This window comes from Prorops nasuta, unplaced genomic scaffold (assembly GCF_024137725.1).
Source record: "Prorops nasuta isolate Cenicafe-Biocafe unplaced genomic scaffold, Cenicafe_Pnas_1.2 PNAS00003, whole genome shotgun sequence".
Classification (NCBI taxonomy): domain Eukaryota; kingdom Metazoa; phylum Arthropoda; class Insecta; order Hymenoptera; family Bethylidae; genus Prorops; species Prorops nasuta.
The window spans coordinates 4838265-4858604 of NW_027116800.1; the positions used below are offsets into that span (position 1 = coordinate 4838265).

At 39.8% G+C, this 20340-nt stretch overlaps 1 protein-coding gene across 3 annotated transcripts in view; it reads left to right on the forward strand.

Moving 5' to 3' along the window:
* Positions 1-20340, forward strand: part of LOC136785671 (kinesin-like protein KIF26A) — a 320836-nt gene that overhangs the window by 94387 nt on the left and 206109 nt on the right. For all 3 annotated transcript variants that reach the window (XM_066746852.1, XM_066746851.1, XM_066746853.1), the window contains exon 2: positions 17420-17588. In XM_066746852.1, coding sequence (XP_066602949.1) covers positions 17431-17588 — 158 coding nt within the window. In that variant the 5' untranslated portion in view covers positions 17420-17430. The remainder of the gene's footprint in view (positions 1-17419; positions 17589-20340) is intronic.

Here is a 20340-nt window from a genome sequence, read left to right on the forward strand (position 1 = left end):
AATATCAAGTATGTCCAGGGAAAAGTGAATTTCTTGCGTATTTTGTATTCCAATTTACTTTTTGCATGCAGCAGATTTATACGGTATTCTCATGGTAAATCGATAACTCGTTAAAAAAAGCTGTAACCATAGAATGCGTAGGAAGGTTCGACACCCTTCTCACAGGGACAATGGACTACAGCAGCTACCCAGCAGCTACCCTACAGCGATAGTACAGTATTTGTACGGCCCACAGCTGTTAACGACTATAGTACAGTCTAGCAATGATTAAAATATCCTATCGATCGCATTTTTGATCTCCAATAAAATTGCAGAAAAGGTCTTGTCGCCTTTCATTAATTCATTATGCTCAACGTGTTTATTGTGACGTTTATAGTGATGGATTATCGCGAAATTGGAATTAATGATGCTGTTACAACGCTCTCAGCAACGGGTAGCTAATCGTTCACGCAAGTAAAAAAAAATCAAATTTGACGTTGTCAAGTTTGGATGAGATCGTTCAATAAGCTATTAAAAGTGATCTATATTAATGCGATATCGATGCCTTTCAATTTTAACGTGCTGCAAAACGACGATGTTTGGTTTATCATTTGAAAATACATACAGCCTTTTACTGATTCATGTGGATATTTATCAATATCTATAATACGTAATAAAAAATTAATTGTCCATAAAAGTATATAATATACCATTTGACAGAGAGATATAATTGTATATAGAAGAGCGTGTGGAAATTTTGCAGTATTTATGGGTTTAGTAGACGGATTGTGGTAAACAGTAGATTATACTACCAGTGGTATTAGGCATGTGCAATGCTGAATGGAAGAATAGAGCAATTTGCCCCGAGATCGTTGGAGCAATCGGCTGACTGGCTGTGCTGTGTGGCTGGGTGGAAGGCGTCGCGTCGTCCGGGCCGGGCCAGGGCGGGGCGGGGTGGGGTCTTTAGCTAATTAGACTCGTGTAGGCAGGTGAGGATGTTGGTGAAGAGGCGTACGTAGCGGTAACAATGGATGATCCATGCTTTCACGAAGCTCGGCGTTTCGTGGTGAGTGGATTCCCGCCTGTTCCTGCGCGCGCTATAAAGGTGCTGCAGCTCTTGGATGCTGTGGAGAGTAGGCATACAACCACAGATACATATATACACAGGTACTTGCGTGTGCTCTGTGGGCGCGCGGATAAAGAGACCTAGCTGCCATATGGCACCCCCTCCTACCCTCCTCACCCTATTTCTCATTTTTTCCAGTTATTAAAAGCTTCCTCCACCTCGTTTCATCTCTACTTACTTATCGATTAAATAATCCTACATAGTGTTACTTTTCTCCCCTAAACATTGAATCTCATTAATTTTAACATTAAAAACCTGGTTTATGTATTGGTTTTCCCTGTTATCGACCCTTCTGTTTAAGATACCAATGCATGTCCGCTCAGCCATCGTGCTCCTTGTTTTCCTTGCGCATTGCTAGCCCTTTTCCCTTTAATTGCCTCATTGCTCTCCTCGCTCTACCGTCTACTACAATCGATTGAGAATTTTTATTTTACTCCTGCCAATTCGCAGCAGGCACACCCCACTGGATGTATCCTCTTACGGTTCGACTCTCTAGTGCCTGTATCTTTGTACTGGCCCATTATCCGTGCCAATCAGAGAGTACGCATGTATAACATTACGGACTGCAATTGTGATTTGATATTGGTCCGAAATATAGGGATGAATACAACAGACGTATAGCGGTTAGCAGTATTTACATTGCGAAAAATCGAGAAATAGCCAAGCACCAGATTAGGAGAAACCTACTGAAATCCAGTATAAAAGTTGGGAGAAAATGGTAGAACAGATATTATCGGTCGACTCGATCCCGCGTATAAGCCTTCAGAAAGCTTTCCCAGAAGTATAAGTAAGCTTCTTCAGCTGTGCTTTATTGCCCCGAGAAGTTGTAATCTCGTGCAAACTTTACTTCTACAACAATATATATTATCTGAAACGTAATCATTAAATTAAATGCCATTTTATAGATTTCTGATGTTATTGGCAAAAGAGGCATGTTAGAAAAATTTATTAATTACCACGGTTGCGGGACAGTATTAGTAATTCCATAAATATACAACTCTCATGTACAGGAGCAAACTGAAAATTTAATAATTTTGAATAATAAAGAAACTGTGTAAAATTTGCTTGAGTTAATTGTTAACGTTAAACCAAACATCGCGTTGACTATATTTTTAATTCAGATTGAAATCAGCAAATTAGCTCGTGCGCGTTTACCGGAAAGGTTTATGCGAGGGAAGCGAAATTTATGTGGCAGAATACAAATATTGAAATTACTGTAGAATGTTTCAGCGACCGCTGACTGCATTATCGAGCCGTAAAATCCTCATTCTGAGCCCCGAGAAACTCGCAGATTACAGGAAGCAGGTAAAACGAGAAGAAAGTAAATGCGTGTACCGACTGGAGGAAATGGGACACTGAGGTTTCAAAGTGCTCGTCTCTGCCAGACATATCAATAAATTATCTCCTTTTGTTAACCTTTATGCATGGCGAGACAGGCTCTTTTAAATGATTCTGACAACAAACTTCCTTCCTTTTCATTTAATAAATGTCAAATATACGATTTAAGTTGAAAGTCAATAGCAGTTTTTACTAATTTACTATTGGGAACTACGGAGTATTGAAAACTGCAGTATGTACTCATACATATGTATTGTAAACGTGAATGATTATCAACATAGAAAGAATTTTTCTTCTTAGGCATCGTCGTTTGTAAATCTATGTATAAAAATATTTCTTGGTGGGACTGAAAGAGGAGATAAAAGCAGTATCGAAACTGGTCGGTGAGTGTCGCAGTTGACATACAAATAAATTAGGCCCTTGTATAACTATCACCGCGGTAAGGGGATTCTCTCTCTCTCTTTCTCTCTTTCTCTCTTCGTCTTCGCTCACGGGTGGTCCAAGTAAACGATTATTTAAACGCAGCTTTGCACCTTAGGCAGATTCAATGCGAAGTTGGCACCGACAAATCTCTTTTATGGATATTTATCTTTTACTTTTCTTGTTCTTATACTGTTATTAATATTATTTGCCTCATGCCCCAGGACGGGATGGATATTTCCAAAATAATTTTGAACTATCGAAAAATGTTTACTATTTCTCGAAGCACTTGATTAAAACTCATTACTTTGCACTGACACATATCGTATTCATTTGTTTGAAAACATATATTTTTTACAAAGAGCTCATCCTTACTTCGCGCTAAATATTATTTCTTCTGCTTCCTATTTTAAGGGTGATTAAATTTTTATAGACACTCAAATCTTTTAATCGACTCATGACTGGAATCTGCTTAATCTTTTAAACGTTGTATGCTATGCTATAATTGATGAAGTGCTCGTCGCCGGCTCACCGTATGCACGTAATCAACTTTTCTTGGAATGTCTCTACCGTTCAATTAGAAACGTCCGGCTCCGGACTCGCCGTTCGGCTTGTTTTTGCAATCGCAGATTCTGCATGACGCGACGAGTTAATTAAGATTCCGGGATATCATGTGGGATGTGTGGCAGCGGAAACTCGTCCTAGTCGGAATAATAATTGCCAATGTAATTCGAAGTAGGTTGTTTCTTGAAGGAGTGCTATAATCGATCATAGCCTATTTCAATATAATACCGAATGACGAAGAAGATTGATGCTGCCGATATAAAGAAAAATATAGCGTACGTCGTTCCGAGGGGTTTCCTCAGAAGTTCCGGATGCATAAAGCGAATGCAATCGTTCAGGCAGGTGATTTCAGTCTGGTTAATGAAATCCAGCGATTGAAACGCGCGAGGTCATTCGTATTGGCGTCGTCGATGATGGATTTTTTCATTTAAATGATCCGAAAGCGAAGCTCCATTCCCGTCGCGTCGTTCAAAATCAGTTGCATAGATTTGAAATTCGATCACGTTTGACGATCGAATGTATAGGAGAAGGGCAGAACGAACGCGAAGGGAGAGGGGGTAGCGAGTTATGGTTCTGGTTGGTGGATTGTCCCACGTCGTGTGAATATCATCATCGTAACTCGTAAGCGCGTATAGCGCTGCATATTTATGGAAAACGACAGCACAGCGAAATCGTCATCGCGAATAAACGAAGGTTTCCCGAGTCCCGCCGCGACGTTGTTTTGTCAGCGGCTAGCTAACATCTCCCCCGATCATATATCATCAATATGTATCTCATTTTCACTCGACACCTAGGGGGCAGAGCACCTAACGAAGAGAGAAAGAAAAATTGCACAACTCAGTTACTATCTGCAGTCGCGTTAAAAGGTCTATATTTTTTTAAGTAATATTTAAAATATTTATAATAGGGACGACTTGATGAATTTTACTTTCGTGTGCGTTGAAATCTATATATATATATATATAATGGAATTTTAATGGTACCGTATATTGGGATACGGGAAAAAAGTTCAGTTAGGTTTATCGGGGGGGGGGGGGGGGGGGGGTAGAATGAGGGAAAGGCCAGAAGCGCGTGCTCCGGGGCTGGCCTATAAATATTTCATATTAGTACCAGAGGGCGGGTGAAACGGAACAGAACGGGACGAGCCTCGCCACGCCAGGCCACGCGCAACGTTCTTCCTCGACTCGAACGAATCCCAAGAGGTCTTGTATGTCTTGCCTTGCATTGTCTTGCGTTGTGACTCGCAACGATGATTTATCTTGGTCGCACCGTGACTTCTCCTGTCACCCTCTTCTCACACCGCCTCACCTTTCGAAACTTTCATATACTAGAGGACGTCCAACTATTTACTAAGATTTATTTGACCGATCACAGAAATCAACCACCTACGCCTATTTCATTTCAATAATCGTACTGCTACCGGTTGCAGCTATATTATGCTATAGCTGATATCCTACCTGTATGTGAAAATTCCCCCTCATTCTAACCTTATCTTTTTTATAAACAACAATGGTCTTATTATGCGAGATTACTCTAGGCAGTCACTCTTAAAGTTGTGGATGTTCAAAATAATTGGGGAACGATTGAGAAAGGAATTAATTCACTGAGTTGTTTTAGCAAAAATATAAAAATCTTTATATTTGTACGAAATTCTTTATTTCTTTGAAGAGTGTACAATCAGTTCGATGTTGTGTCGCTTATTGATTAAACAATTTTTTAACTTAACGATTAACGGTTCCTTTATTTCTCCTTTACTCTCTTAATTCGCTTTATGCTTGCTAATACACATACGTATATACTAGAAATATATACTTACATATTCATTTAATTAACTAAAAGGTTTTAAACCTAATAAAAAGAAAATAAATAATATGCTCTACGAGCGAATTTAAGAAGCTTCAAAGGACAGAGTTAGATGGTCCAAAAAACGACATAAATTTCAAAAAGTGAATATAGCGCATATTGCCCACCCCGCTATGTGTATCGAAGTAACACAGAAGCTACTCCTGCCTTCTGCTGTTTACCAGAAGGTTGCAGAAGCTATAGCCATCGAAAACTCATTGAAAGGAAGCACCGCTCTAGAGAATTTCTGGGAAGGGTCCGCTATACGGGCAATACAGAAGATATCTCCAGCTGTCCTCGAGAAATCGTGTATGGATGACTGCTTGTTGTACTCTGACCCCAGATGGCGTAAAAAATTTATATGGCGAACAATTGTTCTGGCAGAAGCAAGTGACGTAAATGCAATGGTGCACCGGAAGAACATAAGTACTCACTGGGAAACAGTTCACCAGTGACCATGAGACTAATAAGATCCACCGGTGGCCACCTAGTGGCTGCGTAGCGCATTACGTGAGAGCGGTTGGACCGGAAGATTACAAGAGAGTGAGAGAGAAAAGGGACAGGAGGACAGCTAGACAGCCAAGTCTTCGACCACTAGCGCCTTACTTCTCCGAAAACTAACACTATTATTGCATATTAACAATAGCGAATTTCCCGTAAGAGTTGCACGGCGCGTTTGATTATGCTACTTTAGTCCCAATAATGTATATATAAACGATTAACATATTCTTTATACATTGACTATGAATGTAACAATGTTAGTTACTATATTTGTATTTATTAAATAACTCATTGACCAGCGAGATTATTAATATGGTACATCAACGCATTTAAATCGGCGTGTACCACCGGTGGCTTCAGGCTAATTTCAAATACTATATGAAAAATTTTCCACAGTGAGCAATTACTAGCGATTTTATATATATATATCATTAAGTATAACAACTAATATAATTACTGTTAGTTATACCAATTGGTTATGTATTAAATACTGCAATATTATGCAGAAAGTACATATTAATCAATATTGCAGGCTACTTCATGTGTTCCTGACATGATGAATATTACTTGGTCGGAGTTTGAACTTTTTTTGTTTTAATCCATTTCAAAGTTAAACTAGATTTGACGCTTTTCGATTTAAAGTTGGACTATTACTGTATTGAAATGCGGGTAAAAATGGCGCAAATAATAGTTATCCCATGATTTTTTATAATTTCATATTGAGTTTTGTTACGCATATTTTGATCGACTTTTTTATTGTTCCTCAAACTTCTCTACTATAACGTAACATTTCGTCTTACTTGTTAGAGGCATAAAATTTTATTGATCGAAAAATCTTTGTTTACGATAAACTGAGTTTTTAAAGGAAATACGGTGAAAAGGATTTTGCCTTTCCGTTTTAACATATTCGCGACTGCTAATAAAAGTTTCTTCTTGATTTTCATTCATTTCGAGGGATATCAATTTATTTCCCATGTCATTTGGCAGACACTCTCTTTTTCATCGTCTGTTGACGTCTAGGGAAATCAGGCAGAGATATGATAAAATATCAGGCTTTTAATATTAGAAAGTTGCTCGTTTGCTGTACTGTGTATAAGTGATGGATACACGCAAAAGGGCCACCGAGGCTACCGTGAAAGAATCTTGAAATTTATCTCCGGTTGTTTGTATTCGTTATGTCTCAAGTTTTCCTCCCGCAAGCTGCTCTCCTATATAGTCTTGCTTTCCCTTATACTATTTTATCCGTGAAATCTTTGCAGCCTCGAGTTTTCCTTCTTTACACCCCTTCGTTACCCTTATTTCCATGCAAGACGTAAATTTTTTAGTCAATCTTGGAATTCTTGATGATAATCGGCTCCTGTTTTTTTCAAATATTTATCGCTAGCTTTTCTGTTGACCAGTAGAGTACGTTTCGACAGCAAATTATTCCATCCTTGTCTACCTTCAACCAATATTTCATCTCGCGCGTGAATTTCTCAAGTATGCTTCTGAGAATTCGATACCTTCAAAGAGACGCACATGTGCATATTATAGTATATATATATATAGTTTTCCAATGCAGTGAAGAGTGCAATTTGAATCTTCATTCTCCTAACTCATATGTATTGTTTTCGTTATAATAGCCATGGTTTTTATTTTCTGATTGAACGTCGTTACCTTATATATAGATTGCAATGGGTTCGAGGTGGCTCTCAGTCTTGTTTAACAAATGCTTTCTAAAAATAGCAAAAGGACCAGTAAAGTCGAGTCGAGTCAAGAGCGAATAATGGAAGGTTGACTAAAGGTCAACAGAGCTGACAGGTTTGAAGCAAGTGGACTCGGGTTTAAAGTTGGCACGATGCGCGATGGCGGCCAGGAGGGAACTGGGAAGTAGAGCTCACCTGGCCTCTTCAACTCGGTAAGAACTCTCGGGGGAGCTGCGTCGCGTCTCAACAGGAGACACTTAACTAACGTGCCAAGGGTTCGCTAGCTGCCACCCGCCTAACCGGAAGATGGACGATTCCCGCCCGACCATGAAGGGTACGAGGAGCATGAGGGGATCAACCGAGAACGGAGACATCCTCTACATACAGTGCAGACTTTGCGTGCAGGTACACACATACCTACCGTATGTACACCTGTACAGCGTTCAAACGCTCCAAGCTCGCACAGCTATTGCCTGCCAACACCTTTCATCTCACCTCTTCTGTCCTTCTGCTCTCTCGTTGTCTCCTGACTACTTGCTTTCATCTCTCTAATCACCAACCTCCGTTATAACCATTCTCTACCAAAACTACGCTCTAACTTTAGGTATATCGATTCCTCTTACCTCATATTTATCACGAAAACAATATAGGTATACTCTATATTGATACAATACATTCACACGTATTTGGTACTGCTCGTACCGTTCACTGTTAATCTTTAATTAATCCATGCCCGATGCCGAGAATATATCTGCTCGTTGTTCTGGTTGGCTGGAAAGCAATACCACCAGATTACGATGCGTAGCCTTTCCCAGTTCGAATCTCATCCCTCCAGAAGTGGAAAATGAGCTTTGCGAACCAAAGGGTCGATTTATAAGAACCTAGGCGACTTACTGACTGCGGATCAAATCCATGAGAAAGCCCTGTCATGCTTTTATCCTACATTAGTCAAATCTGTATTAGTGATTCGTACTTTACAAAAAAATCAAGAAAAGAAACATGTAAATCTATGGATTATAATACGTTCGATCGTGATGTTGATTATAGTAAAATTTATTTCTTCTATATAAGCTTAGAACGAGGAGCCATTAACTTTTCAGAGGTTCGTAAAAACAGCTGACTGTAAGTGACTGACTGATATCGATGAGTATATATATATATATATATATATATATATATATATATATATATATATATAATATACAAGCAGTTATCTCAACCTTACTTTTATGCTTTGAAAGTCCTGAGCCAGAAGCACGAAAGTAATAATAAACAGTTTATCTGTCCGTAAAAGTAAGCGGATTATCCGTCCCCTCGTTGTAACGTGAGACTCACCGATATATAAGACTACGATCTCCCCGCACTTCTTATCTATATCTATCATCGATACTCAACCGCTCCGAGAAGCCCCACCGCCAGTCAACCGTCAGCATAGATATACATATTATAATATATGTATACGCAAAATAAATATATGCGTCATATATTTAACTATAGGCGTCGATTACGATAGGAGAAACGATTAAAGGATATTCAAGTCGTTTTAAAGCTGAATAAAGCGTAAAAGTAACAAATTAATATATATTAATATTAACACTTGTATATTTTGACATGCACTTGTTGCAAGATCGGGAGAATCAGACTGGAAAGATTTAAAGCTCGATTTCTCAAGTTCAATGGTCAGTTTTAGGCTGATAATGTCAAGGGGTCAAGCGAAATATATAACGGTGTGGATTTGCTGTTGGGGTGCAGCAGGGGGACACGAAGTGGATTTTGGCATATATCACACATAGCAGCACTGTTATTGGTTAATCAAATACCAGGGCTTCTTGATTAACTCCTCTGGGCCACGGATGTTCGCTTAAATACCATCCAGATGCTCCAAATTACCGAAACCTACTACATTCAAATTTATTATTGTCGAATAGTTGAATATTACTGCGATTTAATAAAGTTAGTTTCGGTCGGTGTCTGCAGTACTCTGCTGCAGAAATAGCAAAAGCTTATGGCGGATTTTAGGATCAGGAAGAAAGAAAGAAAGTGAAGCAAAAGCAAATGAAAAAGTTTAGTGCCTAGCTCCGACGTGACGTGTGATTTACAGACAAACCTATAACACTATATACAGAAAAGCCGAGATGGGGGAAAAACGTTATAAACTGGATCGTGTGCAATTGCTATAGAGGGAAAAAAACTCAAATGCGATTAAGTACTCCAGACACAAAGAAGCCAGTGTGATCTTACTTCGAGTTTCTCCAAAGCTTCCAGAATTTCGTCTGCGCTTAATTATTTTTTATATTTTATTCTTTTGTCTCGATCATTCCTCGATCTCGCAACTCCGACGAATCTACTTCTCGTAGGCATATCATTAATCTCATGAGAGAAGAGAAAAAATAACACATTTATGCTAGTATAATTACGAGTATCATAGCCCCACGCACTTAATAGTTTCCAAGTTCAGAAATTGGGGTCGCAGTCGCAATAATCCTTGCCACGGAGCATGATTACATCGAGGCAGCGTCGTCGAGTGAAATGCGCACGTCGAGCGTTAAAATTACACGAGCTCGTTGGTAAGGTGAAAAAAAAAATATAAGAAAGAAGAAGCAGTATTTTCCACAAGTGCAGTATATACAGAGACAAAATTGAAAGAGCTTAAGGGAGCGGGAATGGAGGACGCTGGGCCAAGAGTGAACAAATTTCTAAGTACGGCTGACTTTTAGAGGTTCGCGAGACTAGAAGAGAAAAGGGAGAGGTGAAAGACGCGCAAAATTATTTTCCGAGCTTGTTGGTGAAAACTTTCTTTAAGGTTATGAGGAGAGCGCACGACGACGTCGACGACGACAAGCTCTACGCGTCGTTAGTTTTGAGACTTTAAGGTTAAGTGAAGCTTTTTATTGTTTGGACGCCGAGATGCGCGGGTCGTCATTAGCGAGAAATGCAGCACCGCGTCATACAGGTGTTACCCTTTTCGTTCTTCTTTAGCTCCCTTTCGTTATAAGCAGGAGACCTTATAGAAAGATTACAAAAGATTCGTCGACTTATGTAAATCTAAATACATGTACGCATCAGCGGGAGGGATAGGGACAACTGCAAAAACAATTAAAACTATGGCCTTCTCATAATGCAGTATTCGATGCTTTTCTTTTCATTAATTAAAAGTTTTAAGAAGCAAACTCCCCGTCAAGTTACCCCGTGTGTCTCGTACTACGATTAACCATGTATCTGCATTTAATTGCTCCCGTTTTATCAATGTCTCTCCAAAAACATATCGCTTGCTGCGAGTCTATGTCTGACAGAGATTGAATGCCACATAAAAAAAACTCTCCTCCACCTATAGTCTGTCGGACCAACGCGCGAGCACTTTTCTTCCATACACGTGTAAATACTAAAGGAATTTTGTAGCATTTGTGGACAAAATTATATATATATATATATATAGTAAATTTGCTGGGAAGCTTTTGAAGTTCAATGATTTTTCTCATAATTCGACTTTTTATTTTTGATAATGCTGAGTTTAAGCATTAAAGAAGTAACATTTAATTTTTCAATGGATAATGATGATGAAGACCAGACTGTGACACTGCAATGTTAGTTGGAAAGGACAGAAAAATTTATTAAAACCATCAACACGATAAGTGTAGGAATATGGAATTTTGGGAATCCTGCGGGTAATGGGCGTTGCATTTACGACGCTATATATACACAATGGCGATTAAGCGTTATCAATAGAATAAATGTTCCCGTGAACTCGTGGAATATTAAAAATATGATTCCTACTTGAAGCACCTTGAACAACGAAAACGTTTTCATTGACCTGAACGCAAATTCCGGTAAAACTCTACCCACTTTTTGCTTTCTTCTCTTTCTAATACCGTTATTTGCAAATAAATCGTACAGGTACAATGTAGGTATTACCTATATATAAATGCTACCGTCCATAATAAAACTGCATTTGCAGCTTTGTGCATGTTTACATCAGATCATTGCTTCTTTCTCGCTATAATCATACTAGGAATTTTTATCTCCAAGTATAAGCTCTCACAGCACATATACCTTCATAGTTTATTGATAAATCTATCGCCACGCTGTTTAATTGTCGATCTGGTCGATTAAATATTTTCTCTCGACGTTCCAGCATATGCTCCATGTGAATGGCCGCTTTCAGTTCAACACAGATGCTGTTGTCATAAGTATCAAATGCGTGTGATAGTGATTGACGCTTTTTATCTTCAAGAGTCTCTCAAGCTTACATAACGCACGACAATATATGACGTTACGATCGTCTCGAGTCACCGAGATAAAATTCATACTTGCTATACGCGAACGATCGGAACAATCATCTACACTCCTTTCGCGAGATGTACGATCAAATAAAAATTTAACGTAAATTATCTTATTTGTTATAGTTATAATATAATATACATATATATAATAGTATACCTATTACATACACATTGCATATTTTGTAGATTAAGCATAGATTAAATTTAGTAAAGGTTCCTGCCAGCTAAACTAGAAAAGTCTTTGCTTTGTACATCCGAACCGTGAATGCACCCCCAGTATTTTTCAACCCTCGATTGTGTGTGACTCAGCAAGCACACATGCACCGAGTAACTGCGACTGCGAGACGATCGTGTTATGGTGCCCCAATGGTTGAGTTATGGCATCCATAACTAACACCTACGTTTTTCATTAACCTCGCTATTGTCGTCTAGCCTCGTGACCGCCTCGTTAAAGGGGATTGAAAGAACGTATACTAGTGTAGGTTATTTGTTTTTCTTCAGGGCCTATTTGCCAGCCATATGTCCCGCTTTAAAGCTTTTACAGCCTCCATTTCATCGAAACCTGACTATTCATCTTGATTAAATCTGCTGAAATTCAACAGTCTTTGGCGACAGGCCGTTAACCCGCAAGTGTTGAAAATTTATGATTAACGCGAATATCAAATAAATGTATTTTATAATATATTTAATCGGGCAATAGCTATAAAACTTTAGTATAAATGCTTGCATTATTGGCTCTATTGTAAAATTTATCTTTTACCAACACAATTAAAAATACTGTTAAATTTACTTACGGCGTGTAAAATTTTATACGCGCATAAACGCGAAACTCTAAGTTTCTCTTGAAGCTTAAAAAAGATATTTTCAATCTTATAAAGAGATAATTTCCACACGCTGGATTTTCGTGGAATATTTATTGACTATAATTTTCGAGCTATCGATACCGTCAATTTCACCGATGGTTTCCTATTAATCATTTCAAAATGGTCTATTTACGACACTCGGTTTAAATCCCTAGAGTAATTGTTTCAGCGAAAAGTTCTTCCCTTTATGCCTTATCTACATTATACTGCAGTATATATATATATATATATATATATATATATAATAGGAAAATGGAAATAAGCTTAAAGTACTTGTAGAAATAATCATTTGTATCAGAATAATTAATTGACATGTACTTTTTTTAATATATGAGTTATGATGCTGTCATAAACATCTTGTAAAAATAGATACATGTGGTCCAGGATATTGTAAAGATTGCTTGGAGTACTGGCTAGAATCAGTATCGTCTTACCACAACCTGTTTCGAACGCTTCCAAAAGTCTTTCTCACACTATTAGTCTGCAGACTGCTTTTTTACGCGGGACCTGTGTATAATCGACGAGTTTGCTTTTCCTTCTATGACAGACAGTGTGACTTTATAAATTCCGTGAAAATTAGTTTATCTTTGGATGATGTTTAGTACACATGCAGCGACACACCGACAGAGGAAAAGCAGAGGGTCCGCAATGCAGGCCACCCAACTTCCAAAAGTTCCGCTAAAAATACAGACCGTTTCTTATGTGACTCTCATAGTTCCTATTCCACTTCATCCAAGTCTTTTCCGATTGTGGAATCGCACTTGGTCAGATTCAGATTGTATACAATACAAATGCTCTTTTTTAGAAAATGCTAAAATATTCAACAATTAAATATGTACATATATGCAGTATAAACGTTTGTAGAGAATACAACGTTTATTATTTGCACAATTGTAGAGCTTCTTGGAAATTCTACGTCGATGATGCCAGAATTTGCTGGCAACGGTCGTGCTAGCTTTCCAGGATGAATTTGCGTTGTTTTCGTTGCTACGTCGGACTTTCCGAGATGGAAATACGAGTGAGGGAGAGGGGGGGGGGGGGAGGCTAGGTAACGCGATTATTTGTTGCGATTTGCAAAGCAGAAGCTGGTATTATTGCTGCATTGTATCGGGCAGTCAGCGAGCGAGCAAAAGAGCGCGCGCGCTCGAACGCACAGGAAGCAGTGAGAAAAAAGAAACGTATTCGAGCTGGTGTGTCGGGTGTTTACACGCGTCACTCGAGCCCTCGTCCTCTCTTATTTTTTCTCGAGCAGACTGCGTGCACAACGTCCCCGACCGTGGCGCGATCTTTCCCCTTAATACGTATACCGTAGCAGAAGCAGACAAATGCGGATGTGCAAGGTGCATGTTAACACGGACGCATCTATATGCGTATGTATGCGTATCACATACGTCGAGTCCACCTAACTAAGCCCCGGGCATATACATGTTTTAAAATACTCCTCCTCTCCCGGGCATTCTTCAAACAGAAATTCCTTCCAAACAATTCTAGACAATTGCGCGCTATTACGAGATTGTGGGAGCGAAGAAGCAGCGTCACTGCAATATTTCCTGCAAGATTTCAGAGGCATAAGATGCTGGCTAGCTGGCTGGCAAGATAAAATCCGTGTTAGCCGTGGTCGTGTTACTATATGCAGTATACATATAAGTACACAGAGGGGTGAAAAGAAGTCGCGTTTATGGGAAAAGTTTGAGTGAGAAGGAAAATGCTTGCACGTTATGATGACATATTGATAGCGTAAGGGATAAATCCGTCTTTGAATGCAGGATGTGCAAACGCGGAATGGGGTTGCCGGATGAACGAAATGAGGAGGCAAGGGACGTGGGGATGCAGCGCAGCGAGGGAGGGGGAGGGACGATATAGAGCTAACAAAGAGAACACGAACAAGTAGAGAAGAAGTAGGTGGGTGATGCGCATGGGGCAGGTGCAGGCTGAGAGAGGAGAACTGAGGATGGAAATCAAAAGCAAGCAGCATTGGAATCCTCTCGTAGCGAATTCCGAAAACAATGTGCCATCTACGTACTACCATCGGGTATATATGTGCATGTGGCTACGGGGGAGGATCGTGCTGCTCTATGCAGTCAGCCTTCTCTCTGCGTAAAACGCCTTCCCTTTCTTTATCATCCTGCTCTGCTAGCTCATCCCTTCCACCCCCTATTCCCCCTCTCTCGCGATGAATGCCTCATCATCAGCGCCGACTTGGGTATGACGCCGATGCAGTCGACCGACTCTATGTTTGTCAACTGCCGACTTTCACCTTTTCGTGATATGTATAAGTTTCAACTCTTGCGCGCGCAATTAACACAGATGCACTCGTTTCTTTTTGGATATCTCCAAATTTCCATTCTTTCCACTTTTTGTATTTAAAACTGTTGAAATCTGGATTAAATGATTCAAATCTTTCCAGATCTGTTTGCTATATATGTATACTCTATATATTGATGTATATACACTACAGAGCACATGCGGGCCACGAGAGAGACACAGAGAGTCCTTTGAATATCATGCAGCATTTCAGTGGCCCCTTTCAAAATAAACGTTCGGCTAGCTAACGTATGTCAATTGGCAAGGAGTATATATTGTCTATACTAAAATGATCGTAATAGACTTACGACTGCAGTCATACGGGATATACACAACAGTTATTTCCCGATGATGTTATATACATGTATAAGCTGCGAATGAAGCTGCATGAAGCTGAAAACCAAGAGCTAGGCATTATAGATCTATAAATAAGGAAAAAGAAATATTTAAATTTCGGTAGGTTCTGGTTTTCATCAGTTGGTTTACGCGTGCGGAAGTATCGAGGAAAGTATCTTACGGTGTATACTTGAAGAGGGAGAGAGAAACTCTCCTTCCAGCAGTTGGATGCAGCGAGAAAGCGCGCGCGCGCGCGACGAATTTCGAAGAATCTGAACGGCTGCCGAGGAAGGTCGATGAGGGTCAATGGAATTGTTCGTCGCAGAGTTCCCAGTCCTCGACGCCGTTTACACACTGTACCCCAACTGTACTACAGCCATATACTATATGTATATAGTATACCTAAGAAAAGAGTCACGGGGCCCATGCATGTCCATCCACTCTTCGCTCCTCTTCTTCCGCCTCTTTCTCCGCTTACATATTTCTTTTTCGGCATAGCGGTTCCATCCGCGTACTTGGCCACTGGAGGACCCTCACCTTGAAATTTCTCCTGAAAAATAAACATGCTAAGTGGTCCAAAGCATTTAATGCCTGGATACATTATTAATGTTCAACCTCAAACAGTTCTTTTTCTGAAAAAGCCTCTATCCCCTTTTAACTGATCCTTTTAACCATTAAGACCTAAGCTCTCAATAAAATTTGTATGTTTATAATAGAGATTGCAATATAGCATAAGAATCTTTGACTCGGATCATAATTTAATGGTATATTATCAGTCCGATTACTCTGTACCGCATTGAAACATTTGGAGCATTCTCGCTTTATCGCTTCTGATCTTGTTAATCGATTCAATTAGCGATTCTCTTTGCGAGCTTCGCGCAGCTTATTCGCAATTTACCGTTCTCGACGTGGCTTGGCCCTGGGGAGTTTCTGCCTTTTATTTTCAGCAGTTAAATGAAATTGCTCAAGTTTCCCCTGCAGTGCGATTATCAGAGGCTTTTATAAATCATATCTTTCGACACTGCTGGAGGGGAGGAAAAATCGCGAAACATCAGCGGATGAATCGTAAAAAGGCATGGGTGACGTAAAAACGAGATTATTACGAGACGCATTAGGAACTTGGATATAAAAGTGCTATTTTCTTTGGCGCTCAAAAGGCCAAGCCAACATCAGAGAGATGACGATAAACTTGGAAAGAGCGGATGTTCCGAAGGTTGCGTGCGCGTGCACTGTACAGAAAGCAAAGAGCTAGAAAAAAAAGTAGAAGATAAAGCTGCTGGTTGGGGTTGTAGAGAGGGGGAGGGGAATGAGGAGGGGGAGGAACCAGTCCCTCATCCCCACTTCTTCAAACCCAACACAATCTCGCTTCATTCCGCCGCCTTCTCATCATTAGACAGACCAGATCGTTAAACTGCATTATTTACTTTGTGAGATTTATTCTCAGCTGCTATACTGGTCCTCGTGCGGATACCAACAGGCTGCAGTAATACCTCTCTAATGTCAATGTTCTTATTATCCTTAAAAGCTAGCAAGTTAAAATTATTATACCCTGCCTCTCGTTCATTCAAATAGATCGTACTGCTTCAAACACTTTTCTCTCAAATCTATAAATTCGTTAATAAATTGCTTTCAATTCTAATAATTATTCTTTTTTTTTGCAAAAATTGGCAATCAGGGGAAAGAGATATTTAATTGTCTCATTAATTTGTAATCCTTGTCAAGCAACCACTAAACATTTCAGGGGGATTTTACGAGCAAGTTGCACTGGAGATTATGACTTTTAATTAGCAAATAATAAGCTTTGATCTCCGTACAGCGTAAGGAGGAGGGTGATTTGCCGTGGGGAGAATTTTCTTCTACAAGAGTCGAGGAATTTCGTCGATCATTTAAGACTACGGTATGATGCTGACTAAAAATTCTCCAAAGCTTATTAAACACTGATACCAGATTAAAATATAAACCGTCAGAAACATAGAAAATCTATTAGAGCTATCAACGTCCATATTTGTTATGCGTTATTTAGTTTGAAAAAAATCAGCTCCCCTGCGGTAAATATATAAGCGAAATCCGTCGAAACTCTCGAGTGAGATAGCGAATGATTGATGAAACGTTTTATGAGAGAGCCAAATAGAACGTACATTTGTTTGCTTTATTAAAGGGGGAAATTGTTATATGTTGCAGAGAAACAAAACATGGAAGTCAGAGCGGAAATGGGTCGGACAGCAGGGCGGATAGCGCCAACAGGTCGTGTAACACCAACGATGCACCAGAATACCAGAAGAAAGGCCATACCCGTTCCACCACCGAGAGTACCAACCCCCATGCCTACCGTCAATACTAATCAGCAAAAGTGAGTGGATTTAACCTAACGAGTTTATTAATTATTTTCATGTGCATACGTGTGCGTGATGATTTGTTAAAAGCGCAATCAACATAAACAACAGTCGGTCGAAAACACGAAGAATTCACGTAAAGAATGGTATAGTTCGAGGAATAAGCTTATCCACCGTCTATAGTTATACGCTCGATCTTGGAAGTTTGCGTTTGCCGTATTTCAGCAATTGCACGGGCTTTGCTCCTTTGGTCGCGATTGGTTTTCGCCATTCCGGCTTGATAAATTGGCTCCTTGAAGGCACAGTCGAACGAAGATGGTGGCGCCGGGCTGTGCCGGGCCGGTTCGGGGTCGGCGGAGTCGGAGTCGAAGCTGGAAATCCCAATGCTGCAACTGTGCGTGCGCTCTCTCGTCGACTTTCGGCCACTCGCAACTCGCAGCCAGACCACACGTAGGAAGTGTAACGGCTTGCTTTCTCGTACATGCTGCGAGGTCATAACGCGTTACGCCGCGCCACGCGGAACACACCATATTCATTTCCCAAATGTCCTCTATCCATGCTCGAGCGCTTCAGTTCCACGTGTCCCATGGTGTGGAGAGTCGCGTCGCGTCGCGTCGCGTCGCGATTCCTGCATGCAGCTGCGGTGCAATTCACGTCCGAAGAACTTGAAATCACCCATGATACGATCTGCGAATCCCAAGCGTAACACAACTTTCGGTATCAAACATTCCCCGCCGACTTTTTCCCAATTGCAGCTCATTCGTCAGTCTGGTCTGTGTTCCACGGGGCACGGGGTACCTCCCCTGACTCCGATCACTCAGATTCCGAGCTCGTTGGCTCTCAATTCTCTAGCCAGCCAGCCTATAAATAAATTATAACTTGACTTTAATTCTCTTGATTTCTCACTCGCCTCTCCATATGTTAGATTCTGTTCTTTTTTCAAGAGGTACATGTATAGACTCTTTCTATAACAAATGATTGCCTCCAAGCTGCCTGGGCTTGTTTTTCTCATATCCTTGACAGTCTCTATTGGGGAACCTGCCATTGAAGTCACCCCGGGATAGTAACTATATAGCTAATACGAATTTCAGTCGAGGATACTCGTATTTTTTCGATAGCTATATATACAAACATAGGTTACCTGGCGCCGCCGCGGTGGATTAAATTTTTATAATGTTAGTCCAGATCGTTTCGCTCAACTTGGCAGAATTTTCAATCGTTGCATGGGTGGTATACAAAATTCAGACTTATAAAACCACATCATGCTCATGGTGCTTTCCACGCCAGTATTACTATCTCAAAATCTACTATGCATGCATGTATGTTTCAGTTGATTTTTCAGCATGGCTTATCGTTATAATTTATTTACAACTTAGTTTTCGCATGAATTTCCAATGTGCATTTCTCTGCCGCAGCATTAATCAAAGAAGCAACAAACTTTGTTAGCACTGCACCCGATTGGTAAGGGATTTCAGCGAATTTTGCATCATGCGAAGGTTGACCTGCAGTGACTTCGTCAACTTTAATCAGTGTTACTCTATACTCTCTATTATATACATATATGCAATTTAGACTCAGTGTTTTATTATATCTTTCAACATATTATAATATGTATGGTATACCTTTACGATAAAGAAGCAGTATAGGCTCATAGAAACATTTGAATGTCCGGTTAAACTTCGATCATATACCTATAGCATTACTTATTTATTCACAATTATATTTATAATTTAAAAATAATTGACAATGTTTGACCATTGATCGAACGCTATACTCTTATAATATTTTCAATCTCACGTTAATAAATACTGTTTAAAGTGATTTTCTCCTGTTTATCCATGTATTTTTTTTCACTCTTGTTGATTTTTTTCTCGCGCCAACTTGTATATATATATATATATATATATATATATATATATTCTGTAGTTACCTATGAGGTTCGCGCGGATTTTAATGAATCTAGTATGCTCTGGTTTAACGAAGAATTACTCGGCAAATTTGCGATAAAGCACAGGAAAGTAGGCTTCGGAGGAAAGGGGTAGATCCTTTAACGATCGTTGGACGACCGCCGGCTATTGAAATTTTTAACGAGTCTGGTGGTTTGCGAAATTAATTACTTGGCGTAGAGCGTTTTTATATTTCTCTCTGTAAGAATGGATGTGAAACGTACTGTTAGAGTCGGGCTTCGTGACAGCAGCCGGTACGGTAGTGCTGCACTGCGATAATATGCACATTCATCGACACCATGTCGGAACAACGTTCGTCGATATGACTTTGGCGGGATACGCATATATACCTTATAGACCGCTGCACCCTGCTGCCGTTGTAATTAATTTGCGACTTGCAATTAGTTCGCAACTTGAGACATTGACATTTCTGTCGAGGCGCTCATTCCAGTAACTATTTCGTGAGCACATGCAGTTGCCAGATACTTAATATCGATACTGGCTTTCTATATACACCTGCAGTTACACAACTGTCCCTTGAACACTTCAATTACACCTTCAAGATTTATCGATGTTATCACTTAATTTATAAGTTGTACCGTGAATACAGGTGTAATTCGTAGTTGTTGAATTAATTACGAGAGCTGTAGACGCGGAGTCGTTATTGTGACATTTTATTACTAATAATACGAAGGAAAGCTCGTGCAGTAGTTGAACGTTGATGTCGATGATTATTCTTTCGGAAAATTTTCTGAAAAATCATAATTGCCCGTACGGATTAGCACTCGACGCTACCAAGTGGATTTAATTCCGCAATGAAGAA